The 22,458-nt window shown below is 35.3% G+C and overlaps 1 protein-coding gene across 2 annotated transcripts in view; it reads left to right on the plus strand.

Annotated features, from left to right (window-relative positions):
* SLAIN2 (SLAIN motif family member 2) overlaps positions 1 to 22,458 on the plus strand; it is an 83,111-nt gene that overhangs the window by 35,504 nt on the left and 25,149 nt on the right. For both annotated transcript variants that reach the window (XM_027598721.2, XM_027598722.2), the window contains exons 3-6: positions 6,075 to 6,239; positions 8,447 to 8,608; positions 12,289 to 12,648; positions 13,084 to 13,221. In XM_027598721.2, the coding sequence (XP_027454522.1) occupies positions 6,075 to 6,239; positions 8,447 to 8,608; positions 12,289 to 12,648; positions 13,084 to 13,221 (825 nt within the window). The remainder of the gene's footprint in view (positions 1 to 6,074; positions 6,240 to 8,446; positions 8,609 to 12,288; positions 12,649 to 13,083; positions 13,222 to 22,458) is intronic.

Genomic DNA, 22,458 nt, shown 5'->3' on the forward strand with positions numbered 1-22,458 from the left:
AGCAGGGTTTTTTCCCCAATACAAGTTAAAACAAATAACTTTTAAAAAATAGCTTTGGTATCATCTAAAATCATCTCACTACCCTCGGGAAATTCTGATGTGGTAGAAAGGTACAGCCTGAGAACCTAAGAGACCTCATTCTCACTCTAGCACTTAGTTACTGAGTGACTCTCGGCATTATTTAACTTCTGTGAGCTCAGTTTTCTCATAAGAATGATGAACCTTGTACATTTATTTTAAGGACTAGATGATAGTGTTTATGCAAGAGTCTAGCATGTTTCTCTGGCTCATAGTAGGTACTTAATAAATGTATTCATTTTCTTTCCCTTGTTTTTTGTTTCTAACTTGGCATTTTAGTTCAGATTGCTTTTATGCTCTTTTGTTTAATAGCACTCACAAAGCTGACAAAATGTGCCTGTCACTATTTATGGCATTTAATATAGCATGCCAGTGTGGGTAGAAATGTAGGAAAAATATTTACTCTTTCTTGGAATTTCTCTTGATCTCTTAAGAATGTTACTGTTTTTTGGAATACTTATGTAGTGAGGAATTGATGTGTGATTACTAATCCTAAATAGGTTTTCTGTTTTGCCTTGCATTTACTTGACAGCCATGTACTTAAAATCGCTTATTTTGCTTAATTATTAAAACTGTGCTGCTATTAGAGTGTAAGCTAAAAATGTTCGGGGGAGACAAAGGGGAAACTAAACAGTTAAAGTGGCGTCTGATGAAGCATAGTTTGGTTAGCTAGAAGTAGTGGTTATTACATGAAAATAACATATAAGATGTGAGTACAGAGATGTGAATCTGTTTTGACACCAAATTGTTACTTTTTCCTTGCGTGGAGGATCCTTTTTGAAAAAGCAGTCGCTTTTATGTAATTTAAAAATATTTTTTTTCTCCCATCTAAGTACTAACCAGGCCTGACCCTGCTTAGCTTCCAAGACCAGACAAGATCAGTATGTTCAGGTGGTATGGCCATAGACTAAAAATGTTTTTTCTGAATATTAAGTATTATTATAGAATTATATCCTGGAGCTTGATTTAAATTATATAAGAGATTATTAGAAATATGTAGACAAGGTAGTAGACAATTTGAAATAACTGGAAAATTTCTAACTTATTCCGGGTAGGTGATATTAAAGATTTATTTGAGAGAGAGAGCGTATGCGTGTGCACGTATGCACACATGTGTGAGCAGAGTGAGGAGAGAGAATCTCAAGCAGACTCCCCACTGAGCGTGGAGCCCAGTGCAGGGCTTGACCTCATGACCCTGAGATCATGACCTGAGCCAAAATCAAGAGTCAGACGTTTAACTGACTGAGGCACCAGGGTGCCCCTAGATGATATTATTTAGATGTTTATTAAGAACATCTTTAGGAACAATTTTCTAGTATTCTATCTCATCTTAGAAATAATGAAAGTATGGGGCGCCTGGGTGGCTCAGTCATTAAGCGTCTGCCTTCGGCTCAGGTCACAATCCCAGGGTCCTGGGATCGAGCCCCGCATCGGGCTCCCTGCTCAGCAGGAAGCCTGCTTCTCCCTCTCTCACTCCCCCTGCTCGTGTTCCCTCTCTCGCTGTGTCTCTCTCTGTCAAATAAATAAAATCTTTAAAAAAAAAAAAAGAATGTAAGTATATTTTACAGTTAAGAGTTTTCATCATTCAGTACTATATGTTCATAACCTATTATGTGCTACGTATTGTTCTCAGCTCTGAGGATATTGCAATGAATAAAATAGACCAGAGCTTATATTCTAATGGGTGTGGCAGACAGTAGATAAATAAACATTAAAAAAAGAGTTGGCAGGCTTTTTCTGTAAATAGCCAGATAGTAAACATCTTAGGCTTTGTGGACTATGAATGGGCATGGCTGTGTTCCAGTAAAGCTTTATTTACAAAAAGAAGTGATGGGCTGGATTTGGCTCACAGGCTATAGTTTACTAAACCCTGGTTTAAAACACCCTAAGACATAGGAACTATTAACAATTGGTAATTAGTAAGTTGCACTTAGAAGGAAAAAACCAAAATAGCACCTCAAAAATAGCAATTTGAGGGAGTAGCTTTTTGCTTTATTATATAACAAGGTATTAAAGATAGTGGGAGTGTGTAAGAGAAACTGCTATTCTTGAACTACTAGGTATAATCAAGTACTGGATTTAATGCTGTGCATCCATCAGCACTGTCCATCTCCAGAACTTTTTCATCATCCCATACTAAAATTCTGTATCCATTAAATTGCCCATTTCCCCATCCCCCATCTGCCCACTTTTTAAATTTAGGGTGACCCAGGTCTCTTTTGCCTGGATTCCCTTGTTTTGATTATTTTATCCATTCATATGGTGGCCAGATCCTCTATTCAAATCAATCTTATTCATCAGGTATATATTCAGTTAATATTTACTGAGAGGCTGGTATGTATCAGACTTTGGGGAAAGGGTAGAGGATACATGATGAGGAAACACTAACACTGTACCTGAACTCATGGAGTTTGTCATCTACTAGGGAAAATGTACTAATACAAAGTAATTTTTATAACTGGTGATATGTAATGAAAGAATGGTACCTAGTGCTTTGAGCTTTGAGAAATAGGAATTTTACCTCAGGAAGCAATGTTTGACCTGAGTCCTAAAGATTCAGAAAAATGTGAGTGATTTAAGGGGGAAGGCGGAAGAGGGAGTAACGTATTCCAAGTAGAGAAGACAGCATGTGCAAAGGCTCTGTGGAAGGCCTGTGGGAGCGTGTGGGGGGAGTACAGCCCACACTTGAGGACCTGGAACAAGCCAGGGTGGTGGCTGAAGAAGACTAAGGAAGGGAGAGATGTGAGGTATGGCCAGAAAGATTTGTAGGAGCCAGACTTTGCAAGGCCTTATTATAGATTATGTTAAAGGTTTTGGACTGTATTCTAAAAGCAATAGAAAGATTTTGGAGGGTTTTATTCCAGCGCGTGGTGTGTATGGGCAGGAAGACGTGATCAGTTTTGAATTTTGGTTAAGGTCTTGCTTAGCTGTAGTATGGAGAGTAGATTGGAAAGGGCCAAAAGTGAATGAATGTAGGATGCTTTTGAGGGGGATCGATAATGACAGCTGGGCAGTGTGTGTTGATGGTAGTGGAGATGAAAAGATGTGGAAGGAAAAATGAATGAACCAGATTTGAGGAAATGAGTGAGAAGTATCAACAATGATCTAGGTTTCCAGCTTGTGTGACAGGATGAATGTTATTAATCATTCTGAGATAATAAACCCAGGAAGAGAATTCAATGTTAGTGGGAAAATCATGAGTTTGAATTTAGAAATGTTGACTCTGAGGTATATGCACCATACCCACAGGGGAGACATTAAATAGGCAGCACACATGGGACTGAAGTCCAGGAAAACTTAGGACTGGAGATACAAATAATGGGGAGTTTTTGGAATACAGGTAATAACTGACGTCATGGGCATGAATGAGATTTCTTAGGAGAAGGAATATGGTATAGAGTGAGAAGATAAAAGGGCTGAGGACTTGAAATGCTAGGGATTAAACAAATAACCAAGTAGAAGAGAATAAGCTTAAAAGGAGATCAAAGAGTAAAGGGGAAGAAATTAACACCCCAATTTCTGCTCAGGTTGGTATTTCTGAGATCCTGCCACATACTACATACTAAATATGTTTAAAGTTGTGGCATCTGGGCGCCTGGGTGGCTCAGATGGTTAAGCGTCTGCCTTCGGCTCAGGTCATGGTCCCGGGGTCCTGCGATCGAGTCCCACATCGGGCTCCCTGCTCCTTGGGAGCCTGCTTCTCCCTCTGCTTCTCTCTCTCTCTCTCTCTCTCCCCCCCCTCCCCCTCCCTCCCTCCCTCCCTCCCTCTCCCTCCCCCCCCTCTGTCTCATGAATAAATAAATAAAATCTTTAAAAAAAATAAATAAATAAAATAAAGTTGTGGCATCTTGTCTCATGGTGAATATGGACAAAACCACATTGTCGAACTTAAACTACACCATCCAACTAAACAGAAAACACATGTTCCTTCTCTCTAAAGCACTACTCTGCCCAGTACGTAAACCAGAAACTTTAGTCATCTTATTTTGTTTCCTTTAGTAATCCTTCTAGTTTTTAATACCTGTTCTTTTTTTATATTTGTCTCCTCTGCTGCCTAGTTCAGTCTAATCTATTCAACATAAAAATGTCCATCAGTTTTCTTTTCTTTCTTTTTTTTTTTTTTAAAGATTTTATTTATTTGACAGAGACACAGTGAGAGAGGGAACACAAGCAGGGGGAGTGGGAGAGGGAGAAGCAGGCTTCCCACCGAGCAGGGAGCCCCCCGGGATCATGACCTAAGCCGCCAAAGGCAGATGCTTAACAACTGAGCCACCCAGGCGCCCCCATCAGTTTTCTTCTTAAACTGTTTGGATCATACTACTCTTGCTCAAAATTCACGGATGTGAATAAAGTTCATTCTCCTGAGCATAGTTTCCAGGACTTCCATGACCTAGCCCAGCCATGTTTTCCTGTTTTGTCCCTCAGCTATGTGTTTTACCTTTCTATATTACTCACTCTTTCTCCCTGAGTATACTGTGTATTTTCAAGGCACTGCTTTTGTTCCTATTACAAACATGGATGAAAGCACACACTTTGCTCATTTTCAGTGGTCTGTCAAACTGCTGCTCATCCTCTCAAGACTGCTCCAGTGCCTCCTTCCAAAAAGCTTACCTGGTTTCTCTCAATTGTAAGGAATTACTCTTATCTCAAAAGTTCCACAGCTCTTTGCACCTTTATGACAGTACTCATTTCGTTTTGCCCTGAAGTCATTGTTTTTCTTCTGCCTGCACTACTTGGTTGTAAGCCTCTTGAAAAACAGTGCCATGTCACATTTGTCTATACGTTCTACATATTGCTTGGCCAATGGTCTGAAATATTGAATAAGCTATGGATTTTAGAATAGAATAAAGAAATACTATTTTAAGTATTAATTTTTCTTGTATATAATTGCACTCAATATCTTAGTTCTACTTTTGTACTGTTTCTGTAATTTTATACGCATAGCATAAATTTTTCTTTCCTCTTTTGGCAGAAGTATTCCCCTTGGGTCAGAAAACTGGGGTTCGGGGGGAGGCTTTTTTTTCTTTTTAAAAAGAGAATTCTCACATGTTTGACCTTAACCTGGCCTAAGTAGTCATTATTGCTTTATTTTTTTCAAAAATCCAAACTTTGGAAAGACTTTTTATTTTTATTTATTTAAAAAAAATTTTTTTAAAGATTTTATTTATTTATTTGACAGAGATACAGCGAGAGAGGGAACATAAGCAGGGGGAGTGGGAGAGGGAGAAGCAGGCTCCCCGCTGAGCAGGGAGCCCAATGCGGGGCTCAATCCCAGGACCCTGGGATCATGACCTGAGCCAAAGACAGACGCTAAACGACTGAGCTACCCAGGCACCCCATATTTTTTAAATTTTTTTTAAGATTTTTATTTGTCAGAGAGAGAGGGAGGGAGCATGAGCAAGGAGAGCAGGAGAGGGAGAAGCAGGCTCCCCACTGAGCAAGGAGTCCAACGTGAGACTCTCTCCCAGGACTCTGGGATCATGACCTGAGCCAAAGGCAGACGCTTAACCGATTGAGCCATCCAGGTGCCCCTGGAAAGACTGTTTTTAAATCTCATTTCATAGGGGTTTTTTTTCCTTTTTCTTTGCAATACGTGTTTGTTATAGAAAAATGAGAAAACGCAAATAAACCTTTTCATTCATTTTATTTTTTAAGGCTATTCAGGGTTGATACAGTTGGAACAAACTTTCCAACAAGATAGAATTAAATTAACTTAATGGTTAATAATTTGTTGAGAAGATATTCTTCTTGTTATATTATTTATGTTGTTTGGTGTGGCTACTGTTTTATTTGCATAGCACAATTGAAGATAATGGAAATATATTGTTGGAGTTCTTAATATGTATTATATGTATTTTCTCCTGCTACTGTAAGAATGTTTCTGTATTTAAATTGAGATAATGACTTAATGAATTTCCCAATAAGAAAAACTTTTAAGTAAAATGTGAACTTTTCTCAGTTATTAAATGTGATTTCTCCCCTTCTCATTAACACAGCTCTCAAGAGGCAGAATTTATATAATAATCCTTTCAACTCCATGAGTTACGCAAGTCCTTACAGTCCGAATGCAAGTAGCCCATACAGCAGTGGTTTCAATTCTCCATCCTCAACCCCAGTGCGACCTCCTATAGTCAAACAGCTAATACTTCCTGGAAATTCAGGTAAGGAGAAAATGAAATGGAATAATTAAGGAATTTACTGCCCTACCTCAAAAAAGTATGGAATTATCAGTTGTTCAAGTTCTTTTATTTATGAAACTTTTAAGTGGTTAGAGAAAATATCAGTGAGGAGCACCAGGTGCTATTCTAGGCACCAGGGATACAGATAAACCAGGTTACCTCCATAAAGTTTTCTTAAGCATGTACCTAAAAGTTTGTATATATTGCTTGATTAGATTAACAAGCTTTTGATTCTTTTAAACAGTAGATGTTTGCTGAATAGCTTGATTGGGTTGTACAAGCTAAAAATAAGAGTTCTTTTTTTAAAATAGCGTTTTCCTTTTATTTTTTTTTTTAAGGATTTTATCTGTCAGAGTGAGAGAGAGAGCGCACGCACGCGCGCGCACAAGCAGGGGGGAGGGGTAGAGGCAGAGGGAGAAGCAGGCTCCCCACTGAGCAAGGAGCCTGGTGTGGGGCTCTGTCCCAAGACCCTGGAATCATGACCTGAACTGAAGACAGCCACTTAACCAACTGAGCCACCTAGGCATCCCTAAAATTAAGAACTCTTATTTTCACTTATTTTGTTAAACAATTTAAGCTTTATTTAATAAGCTTTGATATTGCACTTAACTAATAATATAAGGCCGTATGTGAATGTGCCGACAGAGCGGAGCCCTAAATGATAGGGGAGGGATAGACTGCTGTAACTCAGAGAAAGAATGTTTGCTGTGGTTCTGACTGAGATGTTACTTTGTAACTTACTGTTCTTCAGAATTCACTCACTGGTTAACTCTTACTGCTGCTATCTTTATGGCTAATTCCTTAAAAATTAAGGTTATTGTTAACCACCTCAAATTTTTGACCTGTATATTCCCTAGTCTAATGATTTTTTTGACCCTGCTGTTTGCTTTGTACATAAGTTGTTACTCGCTATTTATTTCACTCATGACTGTATACTAAAAAATATTTGTTTAATATAAAGAATTTTATTTGGCCACTGTTTGAGCCTGACCTTGTATTACTTTCCCTATCATATGTACTGTGTTCTTCTTGATGGTATAAACATTAACTATTTTGCTTTTCTTATATTCCTTTCATGTTGGAGCTAACTTTTCTCTTTCTTTTCAAGTTTTTATTTAAATTCTAGTTAGTTAACATATATGGTAAAGTTGGTTTCAGGTGTAGAATTTAGGGATTCATCAGTTACATATAACATTCAGTGAAAATTGACTTTTACGGTAAAGAATTCTGGGAAACAAGCATTTCAGATAAATCTGTATTAGAAATATTAGTGACAGTGTTGGGATTTTATGCTTCACCAGAAGTTGTTGATCTGATGAAAGCATTTCCTTAGAAATAGGTTAGACTCTTGGTTATGTATATCCTTTATTCCTCTGACCTGTCTTCTATCCCCCTTTTTGTTTTGAGTGATTAAATGCTTTTTGTAATCTGGTTATTTTCTTTACTCCGTCTTTGTGCTTCACTACTAAACTTCAGAGGACTCTTTGGATCCCCATTACTAGTTTGTCAAAGGAATTTTGTAAACATGGCATAATGTAGGAGAAATGAGCCTAGTGTTCTTTTTTTGGTTTGTTCCTAAATCTCTAAGGAATCTTGATTTTCCTCAAATTATAGTTTTCTTGCTTAGGAAAAGTAGATGCTTTTATTCAGGGAAAAAGATAATAGTGTTTGCTAATGACTGTATTTGAGAGGAGAAAACCCATCATAAATTGATCTGTTTATGAGCAGTTTAACTGGCTATCTTCTAAAAGCTGGAATCCTCTAACATGTATAGACACCACCTGCTTGCCAAGCACTGTGGTAAAAGCTTAATTGTTTCATAAGAGGATAGATAATTTATGGTTAAAATGAAAATGTTTTGTTTTTATGCCATAACATATGAAGGAGTCCCTAGGGTCTTCTTTATTCTTTTTTTTTTTTTAAGATTTTTTTTTAAGTAATCTCTTCACCCAACGTGGGGCTCAAATTTACAGCTCTGAGATCAAGAGTCACACATTTCACCGCTCAGCCAGCCAGGCACCCCATTCATCTTTATTCTTAATAAGGTCAACTTTTAATTTCAATATTTGGGAATTTTTTAAACAGAGAAGGCAGAATAATGGTGAACTGAAGCAGAGATTTAATATCAATTAGAACAGATGTTTATTCAGTTTTTGTTTCACCAAAGTTCAAATCTTTTTTTTTTTAAGGTAATTTCAAAAGTTCATCAGACAGAAATCCTCCACTCAGCCCTCAGTCCTCTATAGACAGTGAGTTAAGTGCTTCAGAATTAGATGAAGATTCAATTGGATCCAATTATAAGCTAAATGATGTAACTGATGTACAGATTCTGGCTCGGATGCAGGAAGAAAGTAAGTATTTTAATTGTTAAAGTTGAGGTCTAGTTGAGGTATAATTTTGTTGGGGTTATTAAATAGGTCTTAAGATGCTGTGGAATAGTAATAGAAATGTTGAAATTTCAGAGGCTTATTCAACATATAGACTTGCTTGTTCATCAACTTATTTTCAGAGTTCATTTTACATAGAAAAGTTTGTTGTGTGAGGAGCAAAGAAAGGCAGGTAATACTCTACTTCAATGACTGGTAACCATACCCTGCATGTTACTTTGCTCAGGAACTCTCTAGAGTAGTTATTACTCTATTACTTTGTGTTTTCTTGTTCTAGACCAGCGTTTCTCAACCTTTTTCCATTATTAGCCCCCCAAAGAACCTTTTCAGACTTCTTTTTTTTCCTTTTTTGCCTACCATCTCCCACCATGACATTTTAATATCACAGATACACCCTGCATCTCTTTATGTACAATGAAGACCACAAATTATTATGATATCTAAGATTTTTTTCATACCCCAAGAACCAGTTATCCCCCCTTTCAGGGCATATATCATCACTCTCAGAATATATGGTATAGACTACAAAAAAAAGACCTTTAAGAGAAAATTGGAATTATGACATTAAATGAGGTAAAGCATATGATATTGCTTTGGTTCAGAGTGGTCCTTGCAACTTTTTAGGTCACATATACCTTTGAGAATCTAATAAAAATTATATCCCTTGCCATCCCCAAAACGCACATATGCACAAAATCTTTCATACTATTTTAAGGGTTCATGGATGCCCTGGCTCTCATTATAAGATGGTGGTAAGAGTATTATTGTTGCCTATACATTTCTTTTTTTTTTTTTTTAAGATTTTATTTATTTATTTGTCAGAGAGAGCACAAGCTGGGGAGTGGCAGGCAGAGCAGGCAGGGGGAGAAGCAGGCCCCCCGCCGAGCAAGGAGCCTGATGCGGGGCTCGATCCCAGGACCCCAGGACCACCCGAGCCAAAGGCAAACACTTAACTGACTTAGCCACCCAGGCGTCCACATACATTTCTTTTTAACGCAAATTACAATTCATTCTTATTTATTATATAGTTGCACTTTTCACATTTGTGTATAAAATATTTGAAAAAATATTTCAGCACACAAAATGTGAGTATATAAAGATGAGGAATGAAAAAAGTGAAAATAATCAGGCTAAAAAAATCACAGTGTCATTCTCAGGAGGTCATAAAAAGATTCTCAACCTGAAGAAACAGCAAAACTTGAATCTGTGAAGTACCCTCACCTAATTATAATGATAATGGTACATATTTTAAAAAGGCTTTTAGAAAGGACGGGATTGTTTTATATATTTAGTAAAGTATTATGGTTTGCCTATACATTTTATCGTAAGATACTACAAGCTTAACTGTGAAGTAAGCAGTCTCTCTAAAGTGACCCCCTTAACCTTTACAATGAAAAGATTCTTGAGGCGCACCTTTCAGAGTGTTGAAGTTGGCTGAGGGTAATGGAGCATTGCTATAATTTAGTTGAAATACTTTCTGCTTTAGGCCCTTTTATATAAATATGTAGTTTTATTAGCTGTAACATTTATTAAGAAACTGCAGAATGTTATTCTGATTCATTTCCCATTTTTACACAACTTCTCATAGAAAAATAGAAAGATTTGGTGCTTGCTTTATTTATCTTAAGCCCTAGAAACTAATAATATGGTACCCTTTTCTTATGTAATTATGTATAACTCCTCATTGAGACTGTGCTATTGTCAGCTAGTGAGGGACTAGTTTTTGTCAGAGATGTGAAAGAATAAAGAATGCTTCCTCACTATAACTTAGAGTTAATTCTCTCATTTCTTTGAACTCTGACTTTTTAGACCCCAGGATTTTGTTAGAAACTCAACCAGCTATTTGCTGTCACTTTCATACTGTGTTTTGGTAACAAGTAAAAAAAAATTTTAGCCTTACTTTTTTTTTTTTTAAGATTTTATTTTCATTTATTTGACAGAGAGAGAGACACCACAAGCAGGGGGAGGGGCAGAGGGAGAGAGAGAAGCAGGCTCCCCACTGAGTGGGGAGCCCGATGCAGGGCTCAATCCCAGGACCCTGGGATCATGACCTGAGCCGAAGGCAGACACTTAACCAACTGAGCCACCTAGGCTCCCCTTAGCCTTACTTTAATCATTCTTTTTAAGCCATCCACATGCACAAATATTTTTTTCTAGTGAATAAAAAAAAAAAATGCTAAAAATATGTCTGATACTTCCTTCAAAATGCTTATTTGTTTTTTTTTAAGTGAATGATACTTGTTTTAAAGTATTGTTTCTTCAGTTTTTTTGTTTTTTAACGGAAATGTAGAATTACAGATTTTGGCTGTTGTCTGGTTAAGCCCCTTATTTTTAATATTAAAAACAGACAATCCTATAGAGATTGTTGCTTCCTTAGGATCCCCCTAGTACTGGAGGGCCTGCTTTGGGATCTGTGTTTTTCTTTATGAAACAGTCCACTGGCTTTTGTTAGGTGACTTTAATGCTGTGTTTGCTGGAACGAGACACTATGTAACTTGTCAGTTACTAGTGAAACTTGTAACTTGACTGAAGGACCAGATAGGCCCAAGGAATCTGTAGTTTTATAGATACCCTCATGTGATTCTCACCCACTACTTTGGGTACCATATCGATAGCACTTTTGTGTATGAGTAACCATCTTAAAGTTTAAATACTACTCTATGATAGTAGAGCTTTTTTTTTTTTTTAAAGATTTTATTTATTTGACAGAGACACAGCGAGAGAGGGAACAGAAGCAAGGGGAGCGGGAGAGGGAGAAACGGGCTTCCCGTGGAGCAGGGAGCCTGATGCAGGCCTCGATCCCAGGACCCTTCGACCATGACCTGAGCCGAAGGCAGATGCTTAGCGACAAAGACACCCAGGCGCCCAGTAATAGAGATCATTTAAACTAGATTGTCCATAGTTAGCAGGACTTGCTCAAAATATTAGCTAAATCCTGTACTTTTCTTGAATAGTAATTTTTTCTTCACTGAATATACATCATTTGTTTTTGTTTTTGTTCCAGAAGTTTTTATACTGTTTGAAGGGCCTAAGGTTTCTTGGGTGTTTCTGGAGGTGTCAAGATACATAGGGGACTCCTTTGAAAATTTGTACTTGATGGCTTAGAATTTAAGCTTGTTTTACTGAAGTCTCTTGGATGAAGCAATTGAAATTCGTTCATGCCCAAGTATTGAATTCTTGAGGGTAGGATAGAAGTTTCCTTCATCGATAACATCAGTTTGAAGAAATTAGTATCCAGGGAGTTTATTTATCCACTGGTGTATTCTTTTCGTTGGTTGCACAGTAATTGTTTTCCCTCAATGTTTCTTAAATGTTGATCTCAAATTTCAATTATCGTCTTTAGGAGTAGAAATATTTTTAAGTTTATGGTTTCTCCCTCTAGTATAGATTTCAGATTCAAGAAGAAAATGTTGGATTGGGCAAAAGTTTATAGAATTTCATTCACTTTAAAAATAATCTTTTAAATGTTTTAGGCATCATTATATGGGATGATACCTAAGATGGTTCAAGCGGAAAGGGAATTTTCCTTTACACTTTATACCCTGTTTGAATTTCTCAATGATACTCTTTTGTTTTTAAACTTCAAAAATATTTAAATGTTTAAAATACCTAAAGAAATGAAATAACGCATTCATTATTGTCAGGTCTCCGTCAAGAGTATGCAGCCACCACATCTCGGCGCAGTTCTGGTTCATCTTGCAATTCTACAAGACGGGGTACTTTTAGTGATCAGGAACTTGATGCGCAAAGTTTAGATGATGAAGATGACAATATGCATCATGCAGTATACCCTGCTGTTAACAGGTTTTCACCATCACCACGCAATTCACCTCGACCATCACCTAAGCAGTCACCCAGAAATTCACCTCGTTCACGATCTCCTGCTCGGGGAATAGAATATAGTAGAGTGTCCCCACAGCCTATGATTAGCCGCTTACAACAACCTCGCCTTTCACTTCAAGGTCATCCCACAGATTTACAGACAAGCAGTGTCAAAAATGAAGGTAATTAGAATGTTTCTGGAAAAACAATTGTCCTTCATATTTCAATATGAAAGTAACACAATTCTTACTAAGGTTTTATATTTCAGATAAGTAGATCAAGAATTTAGTCAGTTTACTGTTTTATTACTAATCAATACACAAATAAAGGAGAAAGTGAATTATACTTGATTATGTTAGTGTTGCTTTGTCCTCATGAAGTGATCTGTATGTGGGTTTTGATTTAATTAATTTATAGTTCATTTAAAGGTTCTACCCATTTATAGAACCTCGGTTGAGTTGTTTATTTTTATAAGACATATACTTCCTGTTAACTCTTCTAAAATATGCTGAATGCTTAAATAAAGAATTTGATTTGTGAATGCCAATTAATATTTTAACTCTTTCTTCAACTAAAAGAATGGTTTGATTTTTTTTTTCATTAAATTCTGTTGTTAGAAAAACTGAGACGCAGTCTTCCAAACCTGTCCCGAACATCTAGTACACAAGTTGACTCAGTGAAAAGCAGCAGAAGTGACTCAAATTTTCAAGTGCCAAATGGAGGAATACCTCGCATGCAACCTCAGGCTTCAGCCAGTAAGTATTGTTTATGTATCAGTTATTTAAAGGAAAGTGAAAATTATAGGTAGTAATTTTGTGCAGAATAGCTGTATTAAACCCTATCTGTAGTAAAATGTAGTGATTATTCGTTGCTATAAGATAATAGCTATATTAAAATTCAAATTTTGTTCCTATAAGTTATAAAATTTAAATTTTGTTCCACTTGTGTCAGTACTTGTATGAAACTTTGGTCTCTCCAGAATTTTAAAATAAGCAAAGTCTACTGGCTAAATATATATATGTGCTCTTAAAAATATACATACTTGTGTGTGTGTGTATATATATATATATATTCCTTAAAAACCCATACCTTATATATCTGTATATACATACCTTATGTATACATAGGTATAGAGATATATTCCTTAAAAATCTACACATTAAAAATAACAAAGATTTTTGTGGGAAATAGTCCTGGAACAGACAACTTAAAACCCAAGCAGCTTTCTTACTAGAACATTAATAAAAAGCAATAATGATCCTGCAAAAAATACTAGCATAATCAAAAACATGTTAAATTTTCAGTGACTTAAATACTCCAGCAAACATAAAACTTCACTAAAAAAAAAGTTGAAGGTAATTTGATGGAAAGGAAGAGCTGAGTCTGTTGAATGAAGGAGACATATGCAACAGAAACAAAGATGAGAAAGAATCATGAGGAAGGAACTTCTAAGACAGAGTAGCCAAACTGAGCCAAGAAGTGATATGGAAATAGATGGATACTGTGTACTTTAGTGTACAAGGTGATTAAAAAAGAATTGAACACTTTCCAAAGAATATTACTTATTAACTACAGTAGATAAGAGCATGTAATCAAACCAGTTTTAAACTATCACAGTTATTTCTATAATTTTAGAAATGCTCCATATGCATGTCTTGTATCCCACAGCTCACATCAGTCTTGTGGTCTGACTGACTCAGTTCCTTTGTAGCATATTATGTCACTGGTTGAAGTGGTGGCTGTGATGTGTTCCTTCATTTCCTCAAGGCTATGAAGAAGTTGCACAAACATGAGGTTATTGATTGTTTATTTATATAACTTGCTTATAGAATAATACAACTTTGAAAGCATTCGATTATTTTTTAATTCCCTTACACTCTTACTTGGCTCTGTTGTGTTTAGCCGACCTTGTGTATTTTGTGTTAAGCTGTTGTTACTTGGTGACAAGTAACTTTTGACAAGTCAAAAGTAAACAGGCCCAGGAAAAAATACATTGGAACCCAAATGATTTTTGTGATAACACTGATATATTTTCCTTATTTTCTAGTTGTATATGATATTATTTATATTACAGAAACTCATTTTGCTGTACCATACATACATAATCCTGTTTAATCCTCAGAAAAATTCTATGAAGTAGGTACAGTTATTAACACATTTTGCAAATTAGGAAATAGCTTTGAATGGTTGAATAACTTATCTTTGATCATATAGCTTATGGGTGGCAAGTTAGGATTCACACCCATGTTGATTGTGCTCAAGAATCCAAGTCCACCTAGAGAGATTTGTCACATTTATGGTTTAGAACTAGGATTTAAAAATAATCCAGAAATACTATTTTTTTCCTAAGATGAACCATAAAATTTAAAGCACTGTGGAAAATTATTACATAGTGATTTGTGTACTTCATTTATTCAGCTGGATGTGTGCACATGTTTTTGAACCAAATTAAATTTTAAACTTAGTATTCCAGGTCTTGCAGACTATGTAATAAGTAAGAGTGCCATTATGATACTTATATGGTGTACTCATAAATGGTATAGAAAATAGGGAATCACAAAACTTTAAAAAGTTACAATTTGAACTCTTAAGTTCTATCAAAATGATGAATGATAACTTTTGTGCCTTTAAGTCTGCAAATTAAGTTAATTTGACGCTTGAGGACAATATGTTTCTGGTTTTTTTCCTCCCTTGGTATATTTGCCTGAAACAAAAAGCAATGCACAATGTTAATACAACAGGAAAGAAAATTTTATATCATTAAGGAGATTAAGCAATAAAAATCATGCATATTATAAAGTACACTTTTATAACCTATGCACAGATAACCCAAAACATCATTTGTATTTGTGCTTTTGAATTGTTAAGTTCGGAATTTCTCAAAACTTTACATGATTATATCTCCAGAGACAGCTTCCCTGCTCTTTGTTAAAACTAACTATATCTATATTCTCTTTACTTTTATTCAGTAAATTCTCAGTACCAACTCTTTACCCAGGGTTGTTCTCTCATGCCCTCATGTATGTTCTTTGTTTGAACTATTCTAGCACCTCAAAGCTGTATGGAAATGAAATAAATTCTTCACAAAAATAGAAGAAAATAGAAAAGGTTGAGAACCTAGGATAAAAATGTTAATAGAAAAATATACTGATCATGTCTTAAACTTTGTGATAATTATTTGCCTTCCCTAGTGGTAGAATTACCATTGTAATTACCTGCTGATTCCCTAGAATTGTTTTCTGTAGGTGAATTATTTTTTCTTTTTACCTATAAATTGATAATTAAAGAAAATATATAGGGAAAAATAATGAGATTCTGAACACTAATTTACTTTTAAGTAGAAAATATGCATGTAGTTTCATAGTGGTATTTCAATATTTGAACAGGTATAAGCAAAAGAGAAAGCAAGGTACCATCCTTTTTTTTTTTTCAATTGCATATAGTTGTTTATTTTTATACATGAAGCTATAATGAAGCTTATTTACAATTAAAATGCCACACTTATTTTAGTGTAAAATCACATTAGTCACAAAAATATTTTTGGAAAATAGTAAATCCAGAATTTTATCAAATTTAAGACAAGTTTATAAAAATATTTTAAAGCCTTTTGTTTAAAATTAGCATATTTTGTAACATTATCTATTTTTCTTAATTTTGCATATATCTTTGATCAATAGAAATGTATGTATGTGTTTTTTTAATTACTGTGTGTATATATACTGTTTTCATAATAGCCTTTTTAGTTTGATATAGAATTATTTATAAATATTATAATAGCAAGTCTTACACATTTTATACATGAATTAGTATTTTTTATTTTTTGTATAAACCGGTTAGTATAATAGATGTTGCATTTTGTTATCCTTTAAAGTTTTTATTTTTCCAGCCCTTAAGTGGTAAAGCTTTGGTTCTTACTTGCTGGTCTGCATGAACCTAACTTTGCAAGGTTGCTGTTATTTCCACTTACGGGACCACTTCTTTTGCCTTCTTATGCCAATCACTGTTTTTATATGCTTATTTGCTGTGGCTGCATTATTGTGGATGCTGGCATTCAAATATGAATATTATGAGAGTTCTAATATATTTTAATTTTTATAGCTATTACCAATTTCCAACTTTTATATTTGAAATGTAACTTAAAAAGCTTAAGAAAACCAGAGCATTGGAGAGGTCATGGATATATGTCATTTTCTCAGTTTCTCCATTTAAAGGAAGGAATGTTTGTCAGGAACAGAGTTTTTCAAAAGACTAGTGCCTTGCTAAGACTACTAGAGTAGAGGTTCAGTAGGAAATTTAGTTTCCAGAAAGATACGGGAATTATTGGTTCAGAAATAAGAAAAGGGAGAAAAACCCAAGACAACCTGCTGGTTTAAAAAAATTAAAGTAATACTCAAACTCTGGTTAGTATTTTTAAATGTTTACTTTCACATGAATTATCTCATTTGAACCTCACAACAACCCATTTCTTATTTTTATAGAGAGGAAGCAGAGATCCATATGTATTATATGTGCAATGGCATATAACTAGAAAAGTGCAAAACCAAACCAAATTACTCCCTCCTCCCCACCCCTCTTTGAGTCCCCTGTTTTCCTCCCAATAATTTTTTGATTACATCATGCTGACCTAACTGCAAATGAGTAGGCATCTTGGAAAATATTTGTGGGTGACTCTGTTGGAGCATTATTGAACTATAAATACTTTGTGAATTACCACAAAAGAGTAAAATAATCCAGTGTAATATTTATCCACTTACTTACATTTAGTCAAATGGAAGAATATTTTTGTGTAATATTTATCCACTTACATTTAGTCAAACGGAAGAATATTTTTGCATAGGATACAAAGTATTCCCCCAGAGAAAAGGTATATATGGTCAATATTCTACTCCGGGCTTCTTACTGAAGAGGGAGTGTCGAAGGCAGTTGTCAGCTTATGCATAACCAGCCTGCCCTGAGGCTCATGGGGAAGGAATTCTCATCCAGATTTCGCTTGGAATCAAACATTAGAAGATTACACTTGAATTTTACATAATTATGAAACATAAATTCAAAGAAATAAGTCATGATAAATCTCTGTAATGGGCTGATGTAAGAATGAATGGAATACTTGTAGAATTTCTTTTTAAGAATGAGTGCAATGATGGGTCAATTTAATTGCAAAGAGATTTTATAAATGTAGTTTTTCTGACACCTGTAAATTTTTAATTGAATACATCTGGAATGGATACCCAGCATCTGTATTTTTTAGAAGTGTCTCACCTGATTCTAGGGTATATTCAAGTTTGAGAAACACTAGATTAGACCTCTACTCCAGAGGATCTTGAATGCTTAGTTCAGATCTCTGGATTTTATCCAGTGATCAGTCACTCATGTCTCCTTTGTTATTCAACAGATATTTATTGGGTATATGTTTTGTTCTAGGCACTGGGATTATAAATATAAATGAGACAGCACGTGCCCTTCAATAGCAGGGAGTGATTGGCAGGAACTTCTGTGGGAACAGAAGAGAGGCATTAAACTCAGCAATGTGAAGAGGTTTTCAGGACAGATACTGAAGATATCTCTCCACTAACTCAGGAGAAGCTTATGAGACCACATGAAGACAGACAGGTTTACCTAACAGTGGAATTGGTAATGAAGTCTTAAAAGTAGCACCCTGATTATAGTGGTTTTGTATGACCAGAGTGTAGGATGCAGTGATGAAGGATGAGAGAGATACGTAGGGCACAGATTGGGAGTTTTTTAATATATTAAGGAATTTGGACTTCATCCTTTAAGTGTGGAGAGCCATGGTAGACTTCTAATCAATGTTACTTCTTAGAAAATCCATTCTGGTAGCAATATGAAGAATGGATTAAAGTTGGAGAGAGTAGAAACCATTTAAAAGCCTTTTGTATAATGATGGCAAGAAATGAATATCTGAACAAAGGCACTGGTGCAGGAGGTGATGAGATCTGGATGAATTTTTAAAAATGAAGTAGAAGATACGTGACTTGGTAACACTGAGAAGATGGGAGGTGGAGAGAAAGGAGTGAAAGGTGACTCTGAATGAGAATTGGTAGCAATGAAAGTTTCAGAACAAAATGTCATTTCAGAGTTAGGGGGAATGGGACATTTTACTTAGCAGTAATTAACATTCTTTTATAGTGGCTTATGCTTACTTAGTATTTGGGACCTGGAGATTATTTTTAACATCTCCCCATATGACAAAATTATATTCAATAATAATGAAATAGAATGAGTTATAATAATAATGGCTGGAGAAAATGCAGACAATGAGGAATATGCTTTTACTGAGCATTATTTTACAACTGTCAGTAAAAAATAATATCAACATTACAGTACAAAAAAGATAGATACTTTTAAATCATTTTTTATAAAAAAGGAAAATATGTTTTTACATATTGGTTTGTCACAGTAATAAATATTATAGCTTTAGTTTCTGGAAATTTGTCAATAACTTCTTCAGAATTGATCTTTGCATATTGAAGCTCAAGACACAGTATAGCCAGATTTATCAATTTCTCTTCAGTCATGTTGACTGAAGAATAGTCTTCAATTTTTAAATCTGAAAAGGTTTTTTTTTCCCCCTACAAAGCAACTGTTACACAAGTAAGGAAATATTCAACATAATGATAAGTTTGACAGAAATTCATAAAATTCCATTTTACAATAAATTTCAAAAATTGTCATCTTATCCATATCTTAGTTCCTTTGGGGATCAAATCTAATGATTTTTAAATGTCTTCACAGCTGAAAAAATTTAATACTCAGTCACATATAATGACAATTGAAGTAACTCACGTTCTGTTTCATTGACTTTATAATCACTGTACCATCATTGTTTATTTCTAAGGTGTGTAAATATAGGAATATATTATTATACCATAGGGGTTGGAGGCACATAGTGTGCTAATAAGTAAGCTTGATTTCACATCTCTGTGAACTCTGGAAAGAAGTGTGTAGCTGAATCCCCCTATGTTAGGGGAGACCATATAACTGGGAGTTCTCCTGATGATTTTTCATGTGAAATGCAATGTACATTAAAAGATAAGTATTAAAATATGTTCATTTAAGGCTTTCATAAATGCTATCAAGAAGCAACAGTACCTGCAGCAGTTGTTTATAACTTAGGCTGACAAACTGTTTTCTAAAGGGAGGAGCATTTTATCGCCAACATTGATTATTAATCTGGGACATGATGATAATAAAAAAAACAGACCAAACTGGTTTTATTTTTGTTCTGAATTCCTTACAGACCATTCACTCACTGCCTGCACTGGACTGGGAGGGGGAGGTATTGGGAGGGGGGACAGCACTTCCACTAGCCTTCCCCTGATGCACATGAATAAAGTGGAAGGATTGGATGTAGGGAAACCCAAAAGGACACTGTTCTAATCCAAAAATAGGGTGATGAAGGTCTGAATTAGGTATTTAGGGGACAATAGGGATGTAAAGGAAGAGATCAACAGAACTGCAGGGATGACTAAATGGAATTAAAGAAAACTTTGAGCCAGAATGACTTGGAAAATGGTGGTGTATGTTTAACGAAAATACGGAGGCATTTGGGATTGGTTTATGGAGGAAGACATTAACCTAAATAATGGTAGCATGAGAGAATAATATTTTTATTGTACCATCTTTGCTTTTCATGGTGGGGTCTTGCTAATTTGGAATTATGTAAATATCAAGAGAGAAACCAGGGAAACCATGAGTATTTTTAAACAGCTAACACACAATTCTATTATTGTAGAAAAATTTGGAAACTTTCCGTTTACTACACTTTATCATTTAAAAAATGATTTAGTCTTTAGAAGACTCATCAAGAGTGATAATTCAAATAAAACTTTAGTTTTCTTGAGTAATACACCACTATGTTGTATCTTACGAAAATCACTAATTTCATTCTGTCAGATTTATCAGATTTGTTGTATTAGACAAATTTAGCATATACTGCCTGATTCTATTTACAATCTGATTCTTCAGATTACCATTGCATAGTTTTTACTTGTTATGGATGCTTTTGTTGTGACCCATGAAACTTGAGAGATAAAGTCTGGAGTTATCATAGCTATAAATTTAAATAGGCCCTTTCCAAAACAGATTATAGATGATATTTGATATTTGATGTTAGGCCCTCACTAAAAAAATTTTAATGGTTAATAGGTATTGTGGATTGCCAGCATACATACAGATAGTTACCTTTGGCCCTCATTTCTCTATTCCAATCATAGTGGCCTACTTCCTGTTCTTCAGATATACTAGGCACACTCTTACCCCAGGTCCTCTACCATTGCTTTTCCGTCTGTCTACAGTGCTTTCCCCAGATATCTGTCTGGCTTACTTCCTCTCTTCCTTCAGATCTTTGTGCAAATGTCATCTCAGGGAAATCTTTCCTGATCACCCTATTTGTAATTGCAATTTAAATCTCCCCATTTCCTGTCTCCCTTCCCTACTTAGTTTTCTCCTTAGCAGCTATCACTGTCTATTTGACTCTTTATTTCCCTTTTCCATTCAGAATGTTAGTTCCATGAAAGTAGGAATTTTATCCACCTACTTGGCTACTGAAGAAATCCACTATACCTAAAACAGTACCTGAAATAAAGTAGATAATTAACTATTTGAAAGAATGAAAAAAAGCAGCAGTGAATAAGTAAATGAATGACACTGTAAATGGTTGAAAGCATGTATGAATAAATATGCAAATGGAGAATATTCAGTGATGATAGGATCCTCTATTTCTGTGGGATAGGTATGAGGTAATTATAAAATTTATTTATTTATTTGGGGGGGGGGTTGAAGAAGTTTTTAGTAGTCTTCCTGGCAATATTTAAGCTGAATTGGAATATATTTAGCTACGTAATGTGTGGAGTAAAATTGGAAGTCAAATACATTTATTACTCTTTAAAAATATTTACTATCAGACAGTGAGGAAACAATAGCTTTTTAAAAGCATTGATATAGTTAAGCAATAGAGCAAAGGAGAAATTCTCCTTAATTCTCTTTGATGATATTATCAAGTATTCCTTTGTCAATCTGATGATTGTTTGAATGCTGGCCAGATTTATGGTTGTGGGATCTCTCTCTCTCTCTCTCTCTCCCCCTCTCTCATATAAATCCTAGAAGTCCAACTTCTCAATCAGTAGAGTGACATTTTAGAACCGCTTAAATAGGTGACTATACAGGTAGGTGTGGGTCTTTTCAGTTCAAACTATAGTGAGCTTTAACTGTGGATGGCTCTGAGCTGCTGCTTACACGCCAGCTTTGAGAGTTTCGTTGCAGTTAATAGATTAGGAGTTTTGAAGAAAGCTTAGAACTCCTCATTGATCACTTTAAGAAGCAGATGCTCTGACTCCTCCAACCCTGTCAACCCCAACACATAGTGTGCATCCCCCCCACACACACACACCATCCACCACATACAATATGTGCACAGCACGGGTATATTGCTACCCAAAGTCCAAAGTACAAATTAGTTTTATGCTACAGCAAGATGATGTTGAAAAAAAGCCATTGGGTTTTTACTCCCTTGAGGACCTGCCTGGTTCTGAGTTTTCTTCTCCTTTTTGAGTATGGAGATTACTGTTCTATGTTAGGGCAATTCATCTAACAATAACTGCTTTGCCAAAGTCTGCTTTTTTGCGTTGAACAGGTACTATTATTTTATTCTATACTGTGTGCTTGTGTTCATCACTTTTACTTACTTAGCTTTATATTCTTTGCATCCTGTAGCATGTTTGCTGGTGGTTTGTTTTCTCTTTGATATTTTGATTAGTTTACGTATTGTAGATTTTTCTCATCTATAAGAAACTATTTCTGAAAGTATGCACTTTGCACTAAGATTTCCATCCCTTTTCCTTTCCGACTTATTGCACTAAGCATCACTTTCAGATTCCTCTGCTTCTAGGTTTCTAACATATTTTCACCTTATGGTTTCTGTTCCTTGATAAATTTTCAAGTATGTATTAAAATATTCAAGTTTACAGAAGCTA

Source organism: Zalophus californianus, chromosome 2 (genome assembly GCF_009762305.2).
Source record: "Zalophus californianus isolate mZalCal1 chromosome 2, mZalCal1.pri.v2, whole genome shotgun sequence".
NCBI lineage: Eukaryota > Metazoa > Chordata > Mammalia > Carnivora > Otariidae > Zalophus > Zalophus californianus.